Source organism: Arachis stenosperma, chromosome 9, assembly GCF_014773155.1.
Source record: "Arachis stenosperma cultivar V10309 chromosome 9, arast.V10309.gnm1.PFL2, whole genome shotgun sequence".
Lineage (NCBI taxonomy): Eukaryota > Viridiplantae > Streptophyta > Magnoliopsida > Fabales > Fabaceae > Arachis > Arachis stenosperma.
Genome location: NC_080385.1, coordinates 162234225 through 162259553, shown reverse-complemented (window position 1 = coordinate 162259553; position 25329 = coordinate 162234225). Strand labels below are relative to the sequence as shown.

Below are 25329 nucleotides of genomic sequence, written 5' to 3'. Positions count from 1 at the left end.
AAACTCTAATAGTAAAAAATACAGTGTATATTGTTTCTCTTTCCATTTTTTTACTCATTTATTAAATTAAATTTAACTTAAAGCAAATATAATCGGGTTAAAAATACAAGTGGAAAAAAAAAGGCTATATTGTTTAAATTTATAAGTAAGATTACATGAAAAAACAATAATTACTAAATTCTTTTAAAAATTTGCTAATAAATCCTTAAAAATACTAATTAAGGTTATTATTATAAACTTTTCAAATTTTTATACAATAAATATGATGAAAAGTTTTTTTTTTTGTCTTTTTAATACAAATTTTCTACATCTAACATTTTAAACAAATATTTTGAAAACACCTATTAGTTAATCTTTTTAGCGATGCCATTCACCTAATTGTTTCCTTTTTCTTTGTTAAAAACATTGTAAGTTAAAAATTCATGAAATATATGCAATTTCACCGGATGTTAACAAAGGGAAGCAAATAGAATAAACCATAGGGTGAAGAAAATAAACAAAGTTCAAATACACATAGAACAGATTTATAATGATGATGATGTAGCTCTATAAAATTGACTAAGGTTTTTCTTTCTTTCTTTTTTTTTTTCCTTTTCTCTTCTACCATATTCATGTTTCCTAACTGTACAAAAAGATTATTAGTAGTTGAGTTAGCATTCTCAAGAAGTCTATTCTTTCACTGCAAATGCATCTGCAATATTGAAGTTCAAATTGCCTTTCAGGGTTCTGCTCCTCCCCATATCTGGATCACCCTTCTTCATCATAGCTACAAACTCCCCATAATCAATTCTCCCATCCTAAACATCACAACAACAACACAATTTGAATCACAACACATTATACTCCACACATTGTAAGATAAAGTATCTAAATTAGGACTTTAATCTATGAAGCACAGATACTGATACTGATACGATACGATATTTGGTACAAATAGTTAGAGGTGTCTAAAATTATGAATGAAGCATCCGACACGATACTCTAGAAGAGAACAAGAATGGATTTCGCTTTCACAAATCTTAAAACTAGATACCATGAACTTCATAGATTGTAATTGGAAACTTACATTGTCTTGATCAATCTCTTGGATCATTTCGTCGAGATGTACCTCGCCTAGGCCGAAGTCTTTACAAGCCTGTTGAAGCTCATCAATGGTAATGTAACCACTACCATCTTTATCGAAGTAGGCGAAAGCTGCGACCAAATTCTCCTCTCTTTCCATCTTATTCAAGTGCAGTGTAGCAGCAAGAAATTCGCCGTAATCTATTGTTCCGCTGTTGTCTATGTCAGCCTGCCAAGATTTACAAGGGACAGCAAAATGGTCACCCAACTCAACACAAAGCCAAAGCAAAAAACTATGAACCGATGCGACATACTATTAAACCTTAATATCACTTCTATGATAATGAAAAATCTCCATACCGCTTCCATGAGGGATTTAATTTCAGATTCCATGAGATTGGAGCCAACACCTTTCAAACCATCCTTGAGTTCCTCAAATGTTATTGTCCCACTGTTGTCCGTGTCGATCATTTTAAATAGCTCCTTCAACCCACCTATTTCTTCCTCGGAAAGTCTTTCAGCTATGACCTGGAAGGAATTTTTCAAAGTTAAACTAAACATGATCGATCACCTTATCTAAATGAACATCTACTGGATAGAGCATATAAAATTTTATATCATTATGAATTACATATGATCCAAATAAATTATCACTGATTTCATCATCACTTACTGGAACAAAACAGAAATATTACTACACATAAAGATCACATAGATATTGGAAGTTTTGTATGTGAAATTTGAAGATAAATAATAACTAATATAAATTACCATTCAGCTCTGAAGCCATGAATCATTATAAACTAGTATCATTCAGTAGATTAGTAGAATAAAGTTTAGACAAAATCAATATCGATATTGAAATCAAATGGAAAAGTGAAAAGGTGAATGTCCAACATACACGCAGTGCCATCTTCTTAAGTTTATTCATTGCTGAGAAATGCTTCAGCCGTGTCAAAACAGCGGAATCCAAAGGTTTGTCAGGTGCATTTTCCTCATCAGCAATCCAAGGATGGCCTGATTACACAAATTCATATGTGATTAGATCATTCACCAGCAGAAACATGAAAATACAGTCACAACTAATACCAAAAGAACTCACATAAGACTTCATGAGCCGTAATTCTTTTCTTGGCGTCCCTATCCAGCATCCTTTTTACCAAATCTTGAGCACCTTCTGAGATACTTGGCCACGGTTCAGATACAAAATCCAGTTCCCCATGTAAAATCTGTTTGAAAATTCCAGACTCAGTTTCTGCAGATAATAGAAGAAGTGCATTCAGCTCAGGAATAAAGAATATAACAATTAGATGGCTAAACATTACAATATACAGCAAAGAAACACTAAACAGTTGCAATTCAATAGAACTAGAAATCACAATACGCATTAAGATAATTACCGGCCCAGAAGGGTGGAACTCCACTCAATAAGATGTAAAGGATAACACCAGCACTCCATACATCCACTTCGGGTCCATATTGCTTGCACAACACCTCAGGGGCAACATAATAGGGACTTCCAACTACATCGTGGAAAGACTGTCCTGCAGGGAGAAACAAAACAAATAAAATCTAATGACAGGTCATACGAGGAAAAATCCATGTTCCAAATGAGAAAAAAACACATAGATGCTTTGTGATCAAGAACATTGATGATATTTAAAAATTCATGCTCCTTGTGGACAATACAATCAGTCCCACCCTATGAATACATCAGTTAGCTAGGTTTATGGAATTAAGACCACACTAAATCCAGAAAAAAATAAAAAAAAAATAGCAAATGAAAGACTATAGCATTCCATGATTTTGACACAAAGGAACGATCATCAATATTGTGAAATCAACTACAATAACAGGTAACAACTATACATATTGAATCTTTCAATCTCACAATGATCATAGAAAGCACGGGAATGTCACACACATCACAATTCTCTCATGAATGAACCTGGCTAGCAGAACACAGAGTAATAAACCAAAACAATTCCACAATTAATTTCCAATAACAACCAACAAAGAATGAATCTTTCAGTCTCACAATAACTAAAAATCATGAATGAACGAACCTGGCTTGTAGAACACAGAATAATAAAGCAATGATAACATGCAACAAAATCAAAAACAATTTCCCACAATTCATTTCCAAACAACAACCAATAAAGATTGAATCTTCCAATCACACAATCATTAAAACAAACATTTGGTGGGTGTAAGAAAGAACTCACAAACCAACCTGGCTTGTAGAAGACAGAGAGGCCAAAATCAGTGGCCTTCATCTTAGCATCTTCATTAGGCGTATCAAAGAGAAAATTCTCAGGCTTGAGGTCCCTATGCATGACACCAAGAGAGTGACAAGCCTCAACAACACCAACAATGGTCTTTATCAACTTCACAGCCTCTCTCTCACTGTAATGCCCCTTCTGTATGATCCTATCAAAGAGCTCACCCCCTGCACAAAGCTCCATGACAATGTGCACAAACACAGAATCTTCATAGGTCCCTTGAATCTGCACCACATTTGGATGCTCTGACAAATGGTGCATGATCTGAATCTCCCTCCACACATCTTCATAGTCTTCTTGGCAAAGAAGCTTCCTCTTTGGGATTGATTTGCAGGCATAGAGCTTCCCTGTGGATTTCTGTGTGCAGAGATATGTTGTACCAAATTGCCCCTGACCAAGCTTCTTCCCAAGGAGGTAGTGGTCCCTTAATCTTGGGGTTTGATGTGGCAGCACAGTGTTACTGCCTTTTGAACATGGTTTTGCTGCAGGATTATTATGCTTCTGCATCTCAGAAGAAAAAATGAAAGAAAAAACTCTAATGGGGTGTGATCAAAACAGATAAAGATTGTAACTTTACCCTCTTTTCTCTCTCTTTTTTTGGTTCTCTTTTTCTCTTCTCTTTCTTTCCTTCTATCTCTCTTTCTCTGTGAACTGTGTTTCACACAAATGCAAGATTTTCTTGTTTGTGGTGTGTTGTTGGTGCTATGCTATATTAGCCTTCAAATGGCCACCATTTATTTTTCTTTTTAATTTCAGTGCAACAATTGTCAAGGCTATAATTATTCATGTTTTGGATTTGTTTGTCCCCCTTTTTTTTAAGGATTATTATTGAAAATTATAATGGTCTTTTCATTTTTTTTTATAGTCATTTTGATGAAATAATTTTCTTTTTGTTCGTATATAAATGAGAACATGGGTTAAATAATACTGAAACTGTATTTTTTCAAAAAAAATAAAAAATTAAAATTACATTAGGATATTATTTTACTAGAGTAATAAAATAATATGTTAAGAATTTCTTAAATACCAAATGAAATAAAAAATGTACGTACCTTTTTAAATTAAAAAAATTAATACTTTTTTATAATAATTGACTTTTTATTTTTGAAACTATTGATAATTTAATATATCTAAATAAAATTTGTAATACAAATACACTAAATTATTAATAAATTAAAAAATTAAAAGAGATTATGAAGAATTTGGAATATAATTTTTAAAAAAATATATTTAATATATTCAAAAAGAAGTTATCTATTCTATCTATATATTCTATTATATAAAAATCGGATGTCTGCACTTAATGATAAAGCTGACGTGGCATGCTTCGGAAAATGTTTCCCAATTTAATTATTTTAACTCATTTAATATAATTTATTATCATGACTTAATTATATCAGCTAATTGATTTGATTAGATATTTAAATATTAATATAATTTATTATAATATATATTACTTAATTAATTTTACTACATTAATTATAATTTGTTATATTAGTTAATTAATTTATTCATTTATAAAGTCTGAAATAAAATAAATAATTTATTATTTATTCTAATTGAATTCATTAAATTTAATTATACATTATATATGAATTAATAATAATTTGTAAATCACTTTATATTATATATATTAACAAAATATTATATATGTCTTAATGTATTAATTAAATATTATATATGCACAGAAAAAAATACAAAGATGATTTATATAATATTGATAATATTATATTAGCACGGTGATTTTTTTTTTTGATATCATATAGTATTATAATGATAATATTATTATATAGTATTATATAAACTTTCTAATATTAGTATAAAAAATTAGAAAATTATTCCTTATGGCAATTGTTCTTAGTAGAATAGTGTGTTCCTTATATAGTATTGATAATTATTGCTTAATTTAAAGTAATTGTATGTTGGTATTTTAAATTTATTTTTCAATAATGACCTAAATAGATAAATCTAATTGAATTGAATGATTATATAAAATATTTTATATTATTAATATACTAAAATTAAATTCATTTTTCGGTACAGAATTTTATAGGTAAATTTTATACAAGATTAAGTTATTTTTTATTTTTTTATTTGTTTTATCTGTGTTACTTTATTTAATTCTCAGTAGCGTCATATTTACAATTACTGCCAGTATAATATTTTATAAAATATGAAAATCAATTTTTTTTATAATTTAAATATCAATGTTTGAGTTAATTTTAATTTAACTTTTTTAAATTAATGTTATCTTTCATTTAGATCTTAATTAATTTAAAATACAAAAAATACTAATATATTTAAATAATAATAACTTTAATTTATTTACTATCTTTTATATTTTGTTTGACAAAGATAATATATGGATTAGGATGGAGTTAAAAAATACTCTATGTGATGCATATTTGGCACTGATAAATTCGTATGAAATAAAAGAGAAAAAAACAGAAAGCTAAAGAATACTGAGTTGAATGGTGTAAACAGATTCATTGAAACCAAGTGTCTGTGGGTTCTTATGTCTCATCTCATTTTTCAAAGTTCAAACACATTTTAAATGTATGAATTTCAATTATATTTGTTTTTTCCCTCTTCAATAAATACGGCAATCTCTTCTTATTTTTGCTATAGGCTTGTCTTTTATTTAAAAAAAAACACACAAAAAAATGTAAAAAGAAAAATCAAAGAAATTAAAACTGTTATTATATTTAAAAAAATTAAATGCTCTTTTAATTAAGTATCTATGTAATTCTTATCTAGATATATAAGTATTTTAATATATTGAGTGGTAAATATAAAAAAAATATATAATAGATAAGTTAAAATAACGAATAATGAGATATCTATCTATTCTATTTATTCTATTATATAAAAATCGAATTTTTCTACTTAATGATAAAGTTGACGTGGCATGTTTCTTAGAATGTTTTTTGATTTATTTCTTTTAACTCATTAAATACAATTCATTACGGTGGATTAATTATATCAACTAATTGAGATATTTAAGTATCACACAATTTAATATTATGTATATCAATTAATTGAATATAATTGTTAGAGTATAATTAGGATCAATTAGATCAATTAGCATTATTTAACATATCTAAATATTTATTATAGGATATTACGTCTTTATTATTTTGATTCTCTTAGCACCTATAAATACCCTTCTATATTGTATCATTTTACACAACTTGAATACACACAAACTTTTTCTCTACTGCTCTCTCTTACCCTTTCTAATAATAATAAGTACAGTTTAATTTAGTTAGAAGTTTATTATTTTATAGTCTTCTATTAAAAAATCACTAATAATATAAGTTGTATTTAATTAAAAAATTAAGTTTTAATTTAATTATTAATTAATTAACTAATATAATATAATTAATTATCACTAATTTTTGAGTGTATTTATTTATTTTTCATACTAAATCAAATTTAATAATATAATTATTATTATGTGTTAAGTTTAACAAAATATTTTTTAACATAAAATACAAAAAAACTATTTATATTTTATTTTGAGACAAATATAATATAATAAGTGGTATATATGTATATAAGTATTACTTTTTTTAAAAAAAATTTGTGGGGACAAATGCCCCTTCTATATTAAACGTGGGTCCGTCCCTGACTGTGAAGGAAGATGAGAGTTGTGAATAGGTAAGTGGCGATAGACTTAGCAACAACATGACAGGAGCTATGTGCTTTTTTTATGAAGAAGTCGAGAAGAAAAAGATTTTAGGTGGCGATGATTGAGTTTATCTTGCATGGCTATAGAGTATAGACTGAAGTTATGAATCATGTGTGATGTGAGGCAAATCTTAATTCCTAAAAAGTGTTTATATGTATATATTCGGGGGTGGGTACACTCTAAACCCGACCATACCCTGTCTTGAGCAAAATCTGTCCCGACTCGGGTCAAGTTATTACCCTTTTCATCCAGGTATGGACGGGTCGAGTACCTGCGTATTCGAAAACTCCAGCCAAGTTTAACCACCTATTGATATTCTATTTATTAAGGGTTTATCACTAGCCAATAGATTGCTATATACACAAGGCGAGATTCTAACTCCTAATAGTTGTTTAAGCGGACGAGTGAGATGATCACTTAACAAACTCAAATTGATTAAGACAAATACTAATTATTTTTAATATTTTAATATTAAAAATTTTAAAAGTTTGATTTTAATTATAACTTTATAAAATATTTATAATAATAATTACTATATATATTATTTAATTTTTTAATAAAATTTTTAATATAATTTTATGTATTATCCCGTACAAGGTACGGGAGCATACACTAGTTATCTCTAAAATTTAAATTTAAAATCTCTTTAATTTGAGTGTTGTGCTCTAATTCTATGCAAATTATTAGAATAGTAGATATGGTTGAACAATGTATTAATTTTAAAATTTTTGTGGGCAATATTTCTAGTTATTGTAGTGCTATATATGCTAATCCACATGTTTATAGGCAAATGGGTCTGTGGAATAATTTAATCAGGATTTCAAATATAATTTGGGATCCCTGAATTGTATTAAGAGACTTTAATGAGATTCTAATACAGAGTGAGGTTAGAGGAGGTGCTTTCGATCAGGCTAGGGCAGAAATTTTTGCAGAAACTCTGGCAAATTGTCGTTTGTTTGATATGGGGCTATTGAAAGAAGTTTTGCTTGGTATAGAAAAGTTAGAGGGGGTTTGCAGGTTGCGAAAAAAACTGGATAGAGCTGTTGTTAATCAGGAGTGACGATTGTTATTTCTTGAGGCTTATAATGAGTTTTGGCGTGTCTTCATTCTGATCGCTGTCCTTTACTCGTCAAATGTACACCGACTATAAAAGCCAATAGGGGTTTGAGACATTTAGGCAGTGTTTGGTTTGAGAGACATAGACACTGAGACATAGACACAGTGGTACACAGTGACACATGTCTGCTGTTTGGTTTGGTGAGACACAGATTTTCGAAGGACACGAGAGGACACGGAGACATTAAATTTGTGTACCTCCAATTTGATGAGACACTAAGACACAACTTGTGAGACACTAATTTTTTACTCTTTTTACCCTTATTGAAATTTTAAAATTTGTCCTCTTATCTCCCCAAACCTTTCTTTATTCTCTTCCTCTTTTAGATTCTATAACTAAATTTATCTTTCTATTTTCTTCAAAAAAAAAATTGTACATTTAATTTTTATTTATTTAAATTTTAATTAAACTTTGATAAATTCTGAGCTTTAGTTTTTTATTTTTTTTAAAATATATATATATATATTTAATATTTGAATGATAATTTAAGATGATATTAGAAGAAATAAAAAATATTAAAAGAAATAAAATTCAATAGTGATGACGTGTAGTATTTGGGATAATGGATGTACAGTAATAATAGTAAAACTTGTGGTAGAATGAAGGGTAATTCAGTCTTTTTAAAATATGTGTGTCTTGTTCTTTATTTTTACCAAACACAATACATAGACACAAATATTTTATGTCCATGTCTTTAATGTCTATGTCTTTGTGTCTATGTCTCATCATATATATCAACCAAACGGAGCCTTAGATTCCAAGCTGTTTGGACGACTCATCCGTTTTTTAGCAATGTTGTTCGTGCAGCTTGGAATAAAGGGACCTCTGATGTTGTTAGAAGTTTGATCGAGGTGCACAAGGATGCTCTTCTTTTCAATAAGGAAATCTTAGAAAATGGGTTTGTTAAAAAGAAAGAGTTGGAGAGGCAATTGAATGATGTTCATATTTTTTTTGAGAGTATGGAGGATCCGAAGTTGAGGGTGAAAGAACAAAGTATTCATGATCAGCTAAATACTATTCTTCTCCAAGAAGATTTTATGTAGTATTAAAAATCGAGAGAGCAGTGGATTCAATGTGGTGACAGAAACACTAAATTTTTTTACTAGCAAACGATCATCAGGCGAAAGCAAAACAAGATTCATGGACTATTTCTGGAAGATGGAACTTGGGTTACATAGCAGCAGAAGCTAGAGAAAAAAACAAACTCCTTCTTCCAAAAGCTTTTTTCGATAAGAGAGAATATTGATCTAAATGTTATAATAGATTCTTCAGTCCTTTCCTTAATAATGAAGCCTGTCAAAGGTTAGTTGAATCGGTGGCGTTAGAAGAGGTGAAAAAAACTTTAAGACCATGAATTCTTTTAAAGCTTCAAAACCAGATGATTTTCAAACCCTGTTTTATAAGGAGTTTTGGAATTCTCTGAGTTACGATGTGTGAAATTTAGTCAAGAGAGCCTTTAAGGGAGAGATTCTAAATGTTGCAATTTTTAAGACATATATTATTCTTATTTCTAAAGTTAAATTTTCTATTTTGTGGAACGGTGATAAACTCCAGAGCTTTAACTCCCAGAGGAGTTTGAGACAAGGGGATCTCATATCTCTTTATCTCTTTGTTCTTTATATGGAGTGTTTTGCTTATTTTATTGTCCATCGGGTTTCTCAAGACTCGTGGATCCCGTGTCAATTTTCATATATGGCCCGAAAATATTTCATTTGATGTTTGCTGATGATCTACTGTTGTTCTGTAAAGCTACAAAAGCTCAAGTAGAGGAGGTTATGAAGTGCATGGACTTATTATCCAAAGCATCGGGCATGCGAATGAATCTTAGTAAGTCTAGGGCTCAATGTTCAAAGAATATTTATATGAGAAGGAAGGAGATGTTCTCGAGAGTCTCTAGTATTCGTTTTTGTCAAGACTTGAGAAGGTAACTAGGGGTTAATATTGGGCATGAAAGGTCTTCCATGAGGACGGCTCAAGAAGACATTGAGAAAATTCAGAACAAGCTTGCTAGTTGGAAGGGATGTCTACTGAATAAGGTAGGAATACTTTGTTTGGTTAAGTCAGTAATGACTTCTATTCTGGTCTACAATATGCAGGTTACTCTCCTTTCGAAGTATGCATGTGAAAAGATTGATTCACTGATGCGACAGTTCTTATGGAAAGGCCATAATAATGGGAGAGAGTTGCCATTGGTTAAGTGAGAAGTAGCTATTACTCCCAAAAAGGCGGATGATTTGGGTGTAAGAGATACATACTGTGCTAATTTGGCACTTCTTGACAAGTTGGTTTGGGATTGCTTCAAATAGAAACAAATTGTGGGTACATATTGTGATGCAAAAATACCTCTAAAATTCGAATTATTTTGGTGGTAGTCATGGATAGAATGCGTCAGCCACTTGGAAGAACATTCTTAAAATATATGAGACTCTTAAAGACGAGTATAGGTGGAATGTAGGGAATGTGAAGCAATCCTGTTATATGATAAATGGACCCTATCTGAAAGACTTTGTGATCTTGATCCCTATGTTCGCATATCTGAGTTGGAATTCGTAGTGACTGATTTGTGGCGTGATAGATCTTAGGTGGTAGATATGCTTGCTACGACAATTTCTATTGCAGTTAAGCAATTTATTTGTGACCTTTTCTACCCAAATTCTGCAGACCTAGATCCTGGGTGGAGTTGGTGGTCTGCAAGGACAAAAGGGTATAGTTTAAGAGAAGGTTACATCTGGTTGTTGAAGCATAAAGTGAATAAGAATGGAAATAGTGATTGGATCTGACTTTGACATTTAAATTTTCTGGAGAAGATCAAGTTCACTATGTGGCTTAAGCTTCATAACGCTCTCTCGACGGATGCTTTTTGATTCAAGCAGCATTTAGTTAGTTTGAATTTGTGCCAGAGATGCAATGCGGCTCAGGAGACAATTGAACATTGTCTACGAGATTGTGTTAAATCTGAGAGTTTTTGGCATATGTTAGACCCTCGCTTTATTGACTCGTTTGAAGGCACCTCCATTAAGGCTTGGTTTAGAAAGGTCGTGCATGGTAATGAGGTTCTTTTTGGGGTCAGAGTGTGGTGGTTGTGAGACATAAGTGTAATGATGTTCTCAATGTGGGGAATCTTTGGACGGATCACAATGTGGTTGCCCTTATTAGAAGCATTGTCGTGAACCTAAAACTTTATATGCACCGGTGTTCTTCATTCAACACCTTCAAGAATTACTAGTGCTGAAAACTTCCTGTATGTAATAGCTTTAAAGTTAATTGTGATGCAAGTTTATTCTCTGATTTGAGTTTAGTTGATTTTAGCTGCATTATTAGAGACTATAATGGGAGTTGGATCTTGAACTGTTCTAGTAATTTTTCTCCGTGGTCTATCACTAGCTGTGAGTTTTTTGCAGTTTGGAGGGTGCTTGTCTTAGTCTGAGACTACGGTTTGAGAAACATTGTGTGTGAAACGGATTGTTTGGATGTTCTACACCTTTTGTATGACTCTAGTAGCAAGTACACCGTACACGTCTAAAGTTATTGATTTAGTTCACAAAATTTAGGAGCTTTTATCATGATCTTGGTATGTTCAAGTCGATTGGATAACTAGAAAAGCAAATAAAACGGCGGATTAGATGGCTAGATATAGAACAAAAAATAATTCTAATCATGTGATTTGGTCAGAATTTAATGATGTTCTCTAACAAATCATCAATTCTGATTTAAGATAGGTGTTTACTTTGGCCTTCTCTTTTGTTTAAACACAAAAAAAAAATCAAAATCCCTTAATTAGAATGATAATAAATACTTATTATTTAAACTAATTTTACATTTGTTGATAATATCAAATAAAAAGTTGAATTAAAACGATATAGTAATAGAAAGATAGAATAAGTCAAGTCCATAAGACATAAGTAGTGCAACCTTGGAATAAGTCAACACTCAACAAGACACTCGTGGAATAGTGATTATGTGGATTTCTGGTCTAAATGAAATTATTGACATGTACGAATGTACCGTTTAAAATAAAATGAAAAACACCCACAAATAAAAACAAAAAATTTATATAAATATGTAATTATTAAATTATTTAGTATATATTTATATACACTATTTTATATAATTTTAATATATATTTTTTATATTTTAATATTACTCTATATAAATAATTTATTTAGTAACAAACTTTTATTGTAAATATCATGATTGATTTTATAAATGAGTTGAAGATTTTTATTAAAAATATTATATATATATTAAAATTAATTAATATAATTAATTATTATTTATTTATATATATATTATTTAATTTATTTTAATATATATTTTAGATTAATAATTAATTTTAGAATACACTTAACTTACTTCTTTGATGGCATAATTAGTTAATTACCCACATACTCACATTTTGAGAAGAACAATGAAACATTTGCATCACATTGAAAGACACGAGGCACACATGCTCATCCAATTGCTAAAGCTAATATATCCTCAAATATAAAATACTTTGGATAAAGTTGCATTATTGTATTCTAACTTGATCATCATTATCAGGATCTTGCACAGATATCATTATTCTCTTTTTTTTTTTTTCATCCTTTTCTTTTTCTTTTTAATGCACTGTATGTAGACAGCTATGTATTTCTATTTCTGCAATAGACGACATGACTAATGAATTACAAGTTGGTCCACCATTGTTGTACGGATTGAGATAGAGTCCTTTGAGCAAAGCAAGAATAATGACAATTATATTGAGATACTGTTTGATTGAGTTAAGAAACCTGATAATGGTTTTAATTTCTTTTTAAATAATATTTTGGGATCTGTTTCTATAGTATTTTCCAAACGAGATATTATTACAATACAACATCATCATAGAATAATAAAAGTGATATTTTGAAACTTGAAACTTATATGTTTATGAATTATAATTTCTCTACTTACAACTCAGTTAAAAAAATAAAAGTGATATTTCTATATAAAATAGTTATAAATACCAATTAATATTGTTTTGTATTGATGATTTGATGGTACTTTTAGAAAAGTTTGGAGTACAAGATAAGATGATGAAAATTACATAACACATACACAAGTTAATAAAGGTACGATGAGATTTGATTTTAATGCATGATTCAAGTTTAGTGGTTGTTATGTCTACATCTCAATTTCTTTTTGTACGCTAAAAATTAAAGGTATCATTGCTAGAGAAAGAACGTATCTATATAGCATCAACAAGTAAATTTTGATGGTAACAGAGTGAGGATTATTATGTTACGTTTTTGTTTCTTCTCAGTTCTCAGTTATGATGAGCTGTCATCTATGCTATGCATGCATATCAATTATAACATAACATCATTTTATAGACAAATCTACCCCCATTACATTAATTTTGGTTCACAAATAAATAGTATTTAGTCTAATTTTAGACGGATGTCATTACATTAGGTGTATCATAAATATCTGCAAAATTATTGAAAAGGGGACCAATCAAGGATCAAGCTAACCTATCTATAAAGACAAGGTATTTACATCGTTATAAAACATGTTCCTATGGTATCTTTTAACTCGGCTAGATCAAGAACTAATTTGTCACAAATCAAAATTTTATTTAAGAATTTATCGTGTTTTATTATCATTTTTGACTTATGTAAAATTTTATATTCATCGTATAACGCTTTGAGTATTAATTTTAATACCATCTCTAACAGTTCAATGCACCTACTTCTGCTAATGCAAGTAAATACAAAAATTTAAAGATGCTTATTATCACTTCAAAATTATGTGTTTCTAATTGAAATTAAATTGGTTGAAGAATAATTAAATTCAATGGTCTTATTCTTTGAGTAGATAAACTTTTAAGATATAGCTTGTCACTTTTAATATTGTAACATATCTTATTTTTGGATGGTAGTGAGTATAACTCAGTCATCAGAAAAACATAAAAAGTGGATATCTACAAAAAAAACATTTCAATGCTCAAGTAAATATTTTATATTTTATCAATATGAATTAAGATCGAAAGCATATCTATCCTATGCAAATATGACACTTTTATGTAAGTAACTCAAGATTGTAGTCGTTGATCAATTACAATTTTAGTAATAATTATAGTTAAGACTTGTAACAGAAAAATGAAGTTATTATTCTATATTGGTGGTTCCAGCACCAAGAAGCACATGGTTGGTGTCCTGCACCATATGATGTCAACCATGAAGAGCAGACTACAGCTAGATTTGAACATGTCTTTGCCAAATGGATGAGAATAACCACCTTGGCAAGGTTTTAAAGGATAATCATGACTACAGCTTCAACGGTTCCTTCCAATTGAACTAACAAAATGGCTTGAACTCTATGCCTCAATATTGGATAATAATGAAGAGCAGAAGAATTAGATTAAAAGAAAACAGAAAAGAAAAAAAAAATTCATTTTCCTTCACCTTTTAGGATGTTGCCCTCTTCTTTACATGCAATAAATACTTAGTTGAATAGGTAAACATCATGGTCCATCTTTTGTAAGAATTATTTGAGTTTTTAATGAGTTTAATTCTGATGTACGGATAGTATAAATTATTTTATAATATCATTCAATCACGTTTATTCATTTAGATGACAATTATTTTTGCTAACGTAATAATAAATAATTAGATGCATACGTAAAATTGCACCGAAATTAAATTCTTTTTATATTTTAGAATGAAGTTATATATTTCTAAAGTTTTAAATATTTATAAAATTGACTTCACATTAATAGTAAAAATCAAACTCACATCTGTATAAGATGCAATATAGTTTCTTACAAACAACATTAACCATATTTTAGTTTCTAAAAACTTGTTTAACTTCATTTTCTCTCATTAGTTACCATATGGATTGGAACCTATTAAGATTACTATTATGTAAAAATGAATAATCCCCCAAATGAGGGATTGATTAAGAGAAGTAAAATTATATATTAAAAAAAGGACAAAGAATTGTAACAAAACCAGTAATACTGGTTCATCACCTTTAGAGACATTAAAATGATCATGAAAACTGATCTAAAAAACTCAAAGAATGACATGAAAAATAAACATAGAATTTCTATAACTATGAACCATAATTATTTAATTAGTCTTTACAATCTGAAGAACAAAAATCAATTCATCACTCATCATCACCACCAGAACCTGTTAAAACCTTAACCATGACCTGCATGACTCTCACTCTATTTTGCAAAGACAATATATAATTTGCTGTCTCTCTAAAGAGTCCATCCAAACCCATGTTATTGTCACTGTTTGGTATAAGATTCTTCAATGTTCTCACCCTGCTCTGAATCCCATTATTGGATTTGGCTCCTCTTCCTCTTGATCTTCTAGAACCACCAATCCTCTTCATCAATACCCTTCTTGTTCTTGGCCTCCTACCCTTGACACTCACCTTGCTCCACAAATATGATGGATCATTGAGTACTTCAAGATCATTCAAAGAGAGGGAAACAAGAGAAGAAAAAGGATGTGAAGAAACTCCCATTATAGGTTAGTTTTCAAAAAAATAGACACCAAGAATGAGAGAGAGGATTTAGATTTATAAGGCTGTGTATGTTTGTGTAGCAGCATTAAGATTGAGGCCTAATTATAAAGGATTGGATTAGGGGAAGGGAAGGGGGTTTGTGGGGACCACATGGCACAATTTCCAAGGAGGCTTCCAAGGGAATGGGAGAGTGACAGGTGTACCTAAGTGTTGTTGCTTTGGGCATGTTCTCCAGCCCAAATGCCACATGCTTCCACATGATTCTTAATTTCCCTCCCCCATTTACTCTCTCACTCTCACACAGGCATTTTCACAAACACCTTTCCATCTAATAATAAGGCCACTCTGGATTATTCCTCTCTAACTTTCCATATTCAATGGATTTGAACACTTTTCAAATGGGGTTTCGGTTCATTATCCTAATTCCAGCTCAATATACGTGGCACTAACATATACACTAGTTTGTGAGGGTTCATGGTACTTGGTCCCTGCTTCTTCAAAGGAAACCATGTTATGTGACACTTAAAAATACATTGCAAAATTATATCAAGCACGTTTGTTTATTTGTCAATGCTTGTGTAAACAGAAAGGGAACATTTTGGATCATAATGTTGGGATAAGGTATATAATCTCTGACATTCATGAACCCTATGCTTTCTTCTTCTTTTAAATGTGCTGATTAACAAAAGAACCTTCTTCATATATATACGTGTCAATGTGGTGCTGCTAATCACAGGGAACATTAATATAAAATAAAACAAAAATATTATATGTATATAAAAAATCACTTATCGTGTATTTATGTATATTTGTATATATTATTTCGCTTTTAATATAGTAGAATTAAAAATACAATACATGAATCTATTATTATGATGACACCAAAAACAAATACATTGCACTTATTACAATCATTATGATTTGAAATCTAGCAAACATTCCTCTGCTCCCCCTACGGTATTTGAATCTACCCTACATCACATTTTAACTGTTCATAAGATAAGACTAATCATTCTTTGATGTAAAGAGTACAAATGTTATGCAATCCTCTCGTAGAAAGCTACATGCTAACTTTAACTTGGAATTACTATCCAGTATCCAATAACTGTGTGCTTGATTTCAATTCAAACTTTAAAGGTCTTCATGCTATGTTAATAAAGCAGGAACAATGTGGTGTCAGGTGTGAATCATCTGCGGTAAAACTCCACATGATTTAATTATGTGTGTATTTCATAATTAATTATATTTCATCACATGCCATAAAAAGATCTCATATTAGGAAATCATGTGAAATATTCACATGGTAGAATCAATTCATATGATCAACAGTCTAGACGAAAGTTTTAAGTGTTAATTAGTTTTGTACATCTTCACTCTAAGGATGTGTTTAGTAAATAAACAGAGGAGACCTTTTTTTTATCTTATGAATGAAATCCAAGCATAAAACTACACATGAAAATCATTCCTAAACATAATTGCACCTTTCTTTTCACCAGAAACAAACAACATAAGAACTTGAGTTGGTTTCAATCAAAGTTCATTATGATTGATGAATAGCTAATCACTCTAGGCAGTGAAACCACCCTTTTAAGAGGTGTTTGATGAATCACTAGTTTTACACACCAAATACCAAATCAAGAAACTATGAAACAGTTGTATATAAAGTGTTCTTTTTTCAAACCTTTTTTTTTAAACTGGGACCTTCTTTTCTTATGTAGAGTAGACTTCAAATATAATTAATCCCTCAATGCTTTGCCAGATCATTAGTGAGCTCACAAGGGGCATGTTGGTGCCATTTGGATATTGAAACATGACACACAATCATAGGCATTCATCAGAGTAATTGACAACTATATATTTATTATACATACATACATTCATTCATATTTTAAAATCTGGATTTCATAACATAGCTGAGTCATAATAGTTTATACTAGATTGTGAGGTATGATTGTTTACATCCAGAAATTCCTTATTTATTTATTCATCCATGTTGGGTCCACCATGGAGCTGAAGTCTCCTGCTAGGAACAATTTGAAGAACACCCGGTTGCTCTGTATATTTAAAATATATATATTAATAATTAAACCGAACTAGAACAATCAAACATATTAGGAAAAATCAAGTAGAAGGAATTATACAGATACATGTGATGATTGATGCAACATTAAATACTCATGAAAACCCTTTCAGATTAGATATGCAAATATTCAATCTACAATATCCTTAATGTATAGTCTATATTTCTTTCCAAATTACAAGAGTAATCTCAATACTCAACTTCAAGCATTGGTATCTCTTCACATTTCATATGAACTTTGATTTATATTATTAAAAAATGTTCAACTCTAACTATATACAGCTTGATCCTGGTGGTACCCTAATCAAAAGGAGTCAATTTTCCTAGACCCCTATCCGATGTTGTTTACTGTATTAACAGAGTTGAATCATTGTGATGACCATGATGAGGATGATGATGAAAGTGATAGGCTCTCAAGGAACTAATATTTGAAAAAGAATCCTATATCTGAGGACTAACACCTGAAAAAGAGCCTTATAAAATCTCTGACTCTCTCGTTTATAATAGCTCGCTGCTGTGCGTTGTAGCTCATTATATCTTTCATTGCGATAATAGCTCGCTTCCGTGTTTCGTAGTTCATTGTATAGGTACTTTCATTGAGAGCCAATCAACCGAAAAGAGTTCCCTCTGAAGAATTCTGACCAGCAGAAAGCCGAGTGAAGTGCCACACATAATGAGACAGAAATAATGTCTCATCCTAGTTTTAAAATGTACATAATTTTTATATAATTATATGAGAAATACTAGGAGCCATGGCCATCACTTAGCCATCAACTCAATTCTTTTAGTCTAGTTTTTTAAGTCTAGTAATCTAACAACATTCTTCGTCTTTGTCTAATAGCCCTCTAGCATTGCTCTAATTATATATGGGAGAAAATCTTTTTAGTATCTTCGTCTTTGTCTTCCTCCTCCTCAAACTAGATTTCTATTCTTCTAGTTTATGTATTTCTATTCCTAGACATATCATAAACACCACCTAAGGGTGTGTTTGGTTATGAAGTTAAAAAAAGTGAAAAAATTCCACCCTAAACCCTAAAGCTGAAGCCATCTCACAGTCTCAGTTCCAAAAAATCCATTCTAACAAACTTCATACATTAATTTTTTAAAAACTAAAATCAAATTAGACACATGCAAAGATATATATATCAAACAGAAACAATTAAGAATATAAAAGACTAATTAAAAAAGAGGCATACTTGAAAGTTGAGCAACTTGAGAAGGAGTAAGCTTAGCAGAAAAGCCACTAGCAGCTGACTTGTAACTATACAACAAAGCGTCCTTTGCAGCCTCCTCACTGCACCAAATCAAAATTTCCCAATTTACACAACCAATTTTGATTCTTCAATTTGACACAAACAGGGTTCGTCAAAATCACGAATTGAGGTTGGTACCTGCCGAGGACGGCGGAGAGGGTTCGGATGTGGAAGGCCTCAGGTTCCTCACCGTGGGGCTGCTCCGTGTACACTATGTGAACCGCCGCAGAATCCGCCACTGCGGTGGCAATCAATATCGCTAAAACCAAGAGGTTGCCGACGCCAGTTGCCGTCCCCATTATACATTTGTTCGCGTATGCTTTTCCAATTATATACCAAAATTAAATTATTACTCTAAAATATATATTATAATATAAAATTTATATTAAAATAAATCAAATAATATATATTTAATTATTTATATATAAATATTAATAATTAATTTTAATGGTTAATTTTAATCTTGTTATATTTTTTTATTCCCTATTCTTATTCTAAGGAATAGGGTCTTGCCAAGACATATTATTTTAAAAAAGAACATAAGTCATATTTCACAAAATTTTAAAAAAAAATTATGTGTATAATATAAATGTGGTATTTATTTAAATAAAATAATAAAAAATATTATTTATATATTAAAATTAATTTTTCTGTATTTGTGTAGAAATGTATATATGTGTAATTTAATTTATTTTTATTTTTTTGATGATTAATTTAACTTATTTTTAATATGTATTTTACATTAATAACTGATTTTGATAATTAATTTTAATCTATATCTAAAAACAATTAAAAATAATAATAGAATTGTGGTATTTAAGTAAAGGAATAATAATTATAGTTACATTAAAATCATAATTGATATTAAAGGAGTAATTTTTAGGTGTTCTTGTTGTTAAGAAGTCTGTCCGAAGTATAGTTCATTGAAGAAGAAGAAAATGTCTTAATTTTTTTACGGATGAGTTATATGCTGGATTCCAAAAAATTTTAGACGGGGTGGGGTATTTGCAAAAGGTATTCCTATATTCAAGTCAATAATAATTTGAAGAAGATAAAGTGAGAGTGACTTAAATGAATATTACATTTTTAGATGTCTTTTACCTTAAACTAATGTTATCTTATATAGACTAAATATAGACTAAGCGTTTTGAATATGCTCGATTAGCAAATCATAAGATACAATTGTTGCGAGAACCACAATGTGGTTACCTATTTCATTAAGTTGATGACGTGTGATGGAGTCATCATGTTGTTGTACTAATTGTTATCAATTTATTATGTTTTTGAATTATGGACCGAGTTATAACTTGAACCGAGGTAGGTTTTATTAGTCGAGCTATAAGTAATTGAGCAAAACTTGTTTTTCGAGTAATAGGTGGTAGTTATCGAATAATATGGAATAAACCAGATTATAACGGCTGAATTATAGGTATAACAATCAAGTTTATGTGTTGGTTATTTATGAGTCATGAAAATTTTAACGTTTTTCTGACCTTATATCCGAATTTTAACTTGTAGCTGCCAAATTATAGTGACCAAATTAAAAGAGCTATTATTTTTATGTTATTAGTATAGTATTTTTACTATACGAGTGGATTTTGATATATTGTCCATATTTGATATGAACTTACGAAGGATTTAGATGTATAAGAGTAATTTATTTTTGTGGTTGATCAATTTATTATGTAATAACAAAATTTAGAGCTCAAATATTAAGTTTAAGTATATTTGGCTGATAATTATAATTGTTTTTATCGAGGTTGACTGTTGTATAGCTCGTTCGTCGATTAGTAGATGCAAGTCTTTTGTCGGGATGAAATATATTTTGGCACTGAGGGAATAAGGGGTGGACACCTACAAAAAGTACTTCGACGCTCAAGTTAGTGAGTGAATAATAAGCTTTGTAAATTGTAATATATCAAAATAATTTTCTTACCATTTCTCGTATATTTGTAATGAAAAGTAACGGTTAAATTTCTGAATAATTTTACTTTAAACGGAGAGTAATGGCACATTTGAGCGTTTTGATATTTTTTTTGATGTCTGTTATTGATAAACGATTTATAACGTATATAGCCGAGTCATAACGCGTAACCGAGTTATAACGGCCATATCATAGCCCCAAACTTGGTCTAGTGATATTTTGATGAAATAGGTTGAGATTTTATTAGTGAGTTATGACTCGGCATTTTTATTAGAGATATGGAGCCCCCGGTTCATCTTGCTTTCTCAAAATTAATATGAAAATAAATATAAATGTTGAATGAATTGAATAGAGACTGATAGTTTTTTTTGAAAAATAAAAGAAAAAATAAATAAGAAAAGGCGTCTTGTCATTAAAGGAGACAGTAAGTATCGTTCCAGTTTCTAAGGTGATTTAGTGCCGTTGGTTTTGAGAGAAACAACGATTATGATTGAGAAGGTGAAACTGAACCGATTTTTATTAAAGTTTGGTACATGTATTTGGAATCCTAAAGGGTTTCATTAAAAGAACTTCAGTTTGGTTAAAACGATTTTATAAGAGTGAGACTTAAGTAAAAGAGGTTAGTTTTCTTTTGTTTTCAGTTTTGATTTTCATCCCCTCGTCTTCTTCTTTTTGTTTTTCTGGGAATGATGAGTGAGAAAAAAAGGGAAGAAAGTGTAGAAAGATGATGATGACGGCTCGTATAAATGGGTTGATGAGGATGTAAAAATTCGTGGGTCTCTTTTCATAGATAAAGATAGTGTGAGTGAGATAGACATATCCAAAATTGCTAGGGCAAGGTCAGGGATTCAGGTTGAATTTCTGCCATGTACGAGGTATGAGCGTGTGTTTCATAGACAAAAAGATTTTGAATACTTTTTTACGTATAGTTGTGTGTTGGAAGAATTTCGTATAAAACTGTCCTTCACCTCTTTCGAATGTGTGTTTTAAAATAGTTGAATTGTGCACTCTTTCAACTGCACTCAAATAGTTGGGCATTTTTTAGATGTTTTGAAATTTTAATGGAATTTCTAGAAGCGAAACCTTCACTGGAATTATTTTTTTAATATTTCAAACTAAAAGGGGTATGGAAAGGGGTTTGGATAAATCTGATAGTCTTGGGAATAAGACACCATTCCCCCTTGAGAAAATACCTTTGACAGAGAAATAAAATAGACACAATCACAACACAAGAATTTAACGTGAAAACTCCAATTACCGGAGAAAAAACCACGGCCGTTGTCAAATGACAACCAGAGAATATCATTATGTGAAAATTGTTACAACACATAGACTTCTTTCTCTCTAACACCGGCACCCCAGTACACCCACACTCTCTCAAAGCAAATATCTAACTACACCTCACAACACTCTCTAACCAGAGAGTAAAGAGGAAAAGAAAAATCAGATACAAGCTTAAAGTGTTTCCGACTGGTGCAAAAACGAATGGAGAACTTAGCCTCATATTTATAGCCTAAGTCACCCACTCCATTTGCTATCCTAAGCAATGTGGGACTAATTCAACCAAATCCTAACAATCTCCACTTTGATTGAAATAGTCACACATCTTCAGCTTCCATTGTGAACACCGACAATCATAGTTCAGAGAACTATCATACTCCACCATGAAAGTATACTCACTTGGAATTAGACCACTCCAAGCATTTCACCTTGGTACAGATCGAAACCTTACTGAAAATTCATGGTGCAACTTTCAAATTGGCTTTTCCTGGAAGTTCTTCAGCCATCGACCTAACTCCGCCACACACCTTGCATCTCAACACCAACCAATGCCCGTGTGCAATTGTGGACCCGATTGCCACAACTTATCCTTATCCATGGCAGTGCGGCAATACCATGAGGATACTTCTTGTCTTCTAGAGAACATCATCTTTCATACCAGAGATCTTCTCCTTCAACGCCTTGTGCAAACCTGATTGTATCAACACATCCTTGACTTGTATTTGCCACAAGCCAAAATTGATTCTTCCATCAAATTTCTCTATTTCAAGCTTCACAGCACTTGAATATCCTGACATTGTTGCAACCGTATACTAGAATAGTATAACTCAACTGTAGACCGTGCACTAGGAGGGTCCCCAGGAAAGAGAGGTGGGTCACAATGGACACACTTAAGTACCAAGTCTTTCCTTAGCCAGAACCTTTCCAAACTGCACTCTCACAGAGTCACACGGCCTTCCAGCAACAACAACAGCAACCAAAGATCAACCTCAAATCACAGGATAAAATTCTTTTCTGATGTGAAAGGTCAGACTAGGCTGCAACCACAAAGCATACTAAGAATAAATTTCACCGAACCGAAGCTCTGATACCACTTCTTGGGAATAAGACACCATTCCCCCTTGAGAAAACACCTTTGACAGAGAAATAAAATAGACATAATCACAACACAAGAATTTAACGTGGAAACTCCAATTACCGGAGAAAAAATCACGGCCGTTGTCAAATGACAACCAGAGAATATCACTATGTGAAAATTGTTACAACACATAGACTTCTTTCTCTCTAACACTGGCACCCCAGTACACCCACACTCTCTCAAAGCAAATATCTAACTACACCTCACAACACTCTCTAACCAAAGAGTAAAGAGGAAAAGAAAAATCAGATACAAGCTTAAAGTGTTTCCGACTGGTGCAAAAACGAATGGAGAACTTAGCCTCATATTTATAGCCTAAGTCACCCACTCCATTTGCTATCCTAAGCAATGTGGGACTAATTCAACCAAATCCTAACAGATAGTACTTTTGGTTTTTCTGTTTCAAAATGTATAAGTCATCCTTCAAAAAAATGTTTCTAAAAATAAAATCGGTAGACAAGAATTTTTCTTTTTATTTGGATGAACATCTCGGTGAGAAATTTTTTCTCTACTGGTGTTCCCAACCTCAGCATATTCTGGGTCCAAAAGTGATTAGGACAAGAGATGAGTGTATAATTGAGTATTTGGTTGAGCATATTGATAGAGAAAAATTGGTTTTTGTCTTTGACTTGCTTCCATAGGAAGATGCATGATAAAGTGTCCATGGTGAACTATCTTGGTAAGTTTTGAGAAGGACAGTTTGAATATTCCTAACTCTATCTGTTTTGTTTTTTATATAGGTGGTAAAAGGAGGGTTCATCATCGAACCCTGGTAAAAGGGATGAAGACGGGGAGGTCAATCAACCAACTCAAAGGAGAAAGAAGATCATCTTTAAAAAGAGAAAGTCCAAACTTGTTGATGTTGACTTGTCTGACGACTTAGTCGAAAAAGAAAAAGAGATTCTGTTGAAAGAGCTGACCACCTTTGTGGAATTATGTTCGTTGTTCCTCAGTAGCTCAGTGGTAGAGCGGTCGGCTGTTAACTGACTGGTCGTAGGTTTGAATCCTACTTGGGGAGGTTTGGTTCATTCCGAATTCTTGAATTCGAAATGAAAGGGTTGGGTTCGCTTTAACCGTTAAAAGTAGGTAACCCGTTCCCCCTGTCTTTTGTTTGTCTCTATTGCATTCTATCTCATCGTATCCCGTTCGGTTCTGCGATATTTGAGAATCGCCGTCAATACCTCGGTGTAGGTTCAGGATACTCCCTTGTTCCACAGTCCGGGGCTATTTAAACTAACCAATTCAGAATTCTCCGATGTACTAGTATTAGCAATAGCAAGTGCATCTTTGATGCAGTCATCAATTCTCCCGAGAGGCTACAATAAACCTATTCAAGAAAAAGATTATCAAGAATCCTAAGTGTAGGTTGTGCATGAAGGAGGTAGAAACTACGGAGCATGCAATTCTGCTCTGTCCGTGAACGAGAGCGGCATAGTTTAGGGCTTAGTGCCAATGCATCCCAACTCCTGAATTGGTAAGCACATTTGGTATGTGGCTGATGGACAACATAAAGAAGATAAAATTAATGGGTGGAGAAAATAGAGAGGACATGATAAGCAGAATCCGTTGGCTAGCATGGAAGATTTGGAAAGTCAGGAATCAAGGTATTTTTCAGAACGCAACCGTGAATCCAAAAAATGTGATAACTAAGGCTACTATTACAGAAAGGGAATTCGGAGACTCAACAGAACAACAAGCACCAAAAGCAAAAAGGAGAATAAGACAAAAAAAAAAGCACCTGATAAGATGAAAACCTCCTCCAAACAATTGGTTGAAAATGAATGTTGACGCGGCATTCAGAAACGAAGAAGGGGCTGCTGCAATGGTAACCAGAGACAACATATGAGAGCTATTGTTAGAAAATGCTGTAAAATTCAAAGCAGTTTCAAGTCAAGCAGCAGAAGCATATGCCATTAGACAAGCATTAATCACAGCAAAAAAATTTAGGGGTGGAAAATGTTTTGGTGGAATCAGACTCTCTACCTCTCGTACAGGCGATTA

At 31.5% G+C, this 25329-nt stretch overlaps 3 protein-coding genes and 1 non-coding gene across 4 annotated transcripts; 1 reads left to right on the top strand and 3 right to left on the bottom strand.

Moving 5' to 3' along the window:
- Positions 1-466: 466 nt before the first annotated feature.
- LOC130947364 (calcium-dependent protein kinase 11-like) lies at positions 467-4057 on the bottom strand. Its single transcript, XM_057876049.1, has 7 exons — positions 3296-4057; positions 2463-2606; positions 2165-2317; positions 1964-2079; positions 1423-1590; positions 1067-1291; positions 467-797 (listed from the first exon to the last, which is right to left on the bottom strand). Exons 1-7 carry the CDS (start codon positions 3849-3851, stop codon positions 669-671), a joined length of 1491 nt encoding a protein of 496 aa, XP_057732032.1. The 5' UTR covers positions 3852-4057; the 3' UTR covers positions 467-668.
- Positions 4058-15109: 11052 nt separating this feature from the next.
- On the bottom strand, positions 15110-15715 carry LOC130951625 (transcription factor UPBEAT1). The gene has a single exon (XM_057880322.1). The coding sequence runs from the start codon at positions 15650-15652 to the stop codon at positions 15284-15286; it is 369 nt and encodes a 122-aa protein (XP_057736305.1). The 5' UTR covers positions 15653-15715; the 3' UTR covers positions 15110-15283.
- A 1740-nt stretch (positions 15716-17455) lies between these two features.
- LOC130950871 (subtilisin-like protease SBT3.17) lies at positions 17456-19313 on the bottom strand. Its single transcript, XM_057879472.1, has 3 exons — positions 19124-19313; positions 18929-19026; positions 17456-17706 (listed from the first exon to the last, which is right to left on the bottom strand). The coding sequence occupies exons 1-3, from the start codon at positions 19282-19284 to the stop codon at positions 17633-17635; spliced, it is 333 nt and encodes a 110-aa protein (XP_057735455.1). The 5' UTR covers positions 19285-19313; the 3' UTR covers positions 17456-17632.
- Positions 19314-24274: 4961 nt separating this feature from the next.
- Positions 24275-24346, top strand: TRNAN-GUU (transfer RNA asparagine (anticodon GUU)). The gene has a single exon. It is a non-coding gene; the product is annotated as a tRNA-Asn (tRNA).
- Positions 24347-25329: the final 983 nt, after the last annotated feature.

Bases quoted from the DNA above. Each gene is read 5' to 3' on its own strand.
- LOC130947364 (XM_057876049.1), bottom strand. From the start codon at position 3,851: ATGCAGAAGCATAATAATCCTGCAGCAAAACCATGTTCAAAAGGCAGT. The intron at 2,080-2,164 runs GTGAGTTCTTTT...TTGTGTAATCAG, and splicing joins TACGGCTCATGAAGTCTTAT to GCCATCCTTGGATTGCTGAT. The intron at 1,591-1,963 runs GTATGTTGGACA...AATTCCTTCCAG, and splicing joins TTAAGAAGATGGCACTGCGT to GTCATAGCTGAAAGACTTTC.
- LOC130951625 (XM_057880322.1), bottom strand. From the start codon at position 15,652: ATGGGAGTTTCTTCACATCCTTTTTCTTCTCTTGTTTCCCTCTCTTTG.
- LOC130950871 (XM_057879472.1), bottom strand. From the start codon at position 19,284: ATGGGGACGGCAACTGGCGTCGGCAACCTCTTGGTTTTAGCGATATTG. The intron at 19,027-19,123 runs GTACCAACCTCA...GATTTGGTGCAG, and splicing joins CTCTCCGCCGTCCTCGGCAG to TGAGGAGGCTGCAAAGGACG. The intron at 17,707-18,928 runs GTATGCCTCTTT...TTAAATATACAG, and splicing joins TCAAGTTGCTCAACTTTCAA to AGCAACCGGGTGTTCTTCAA.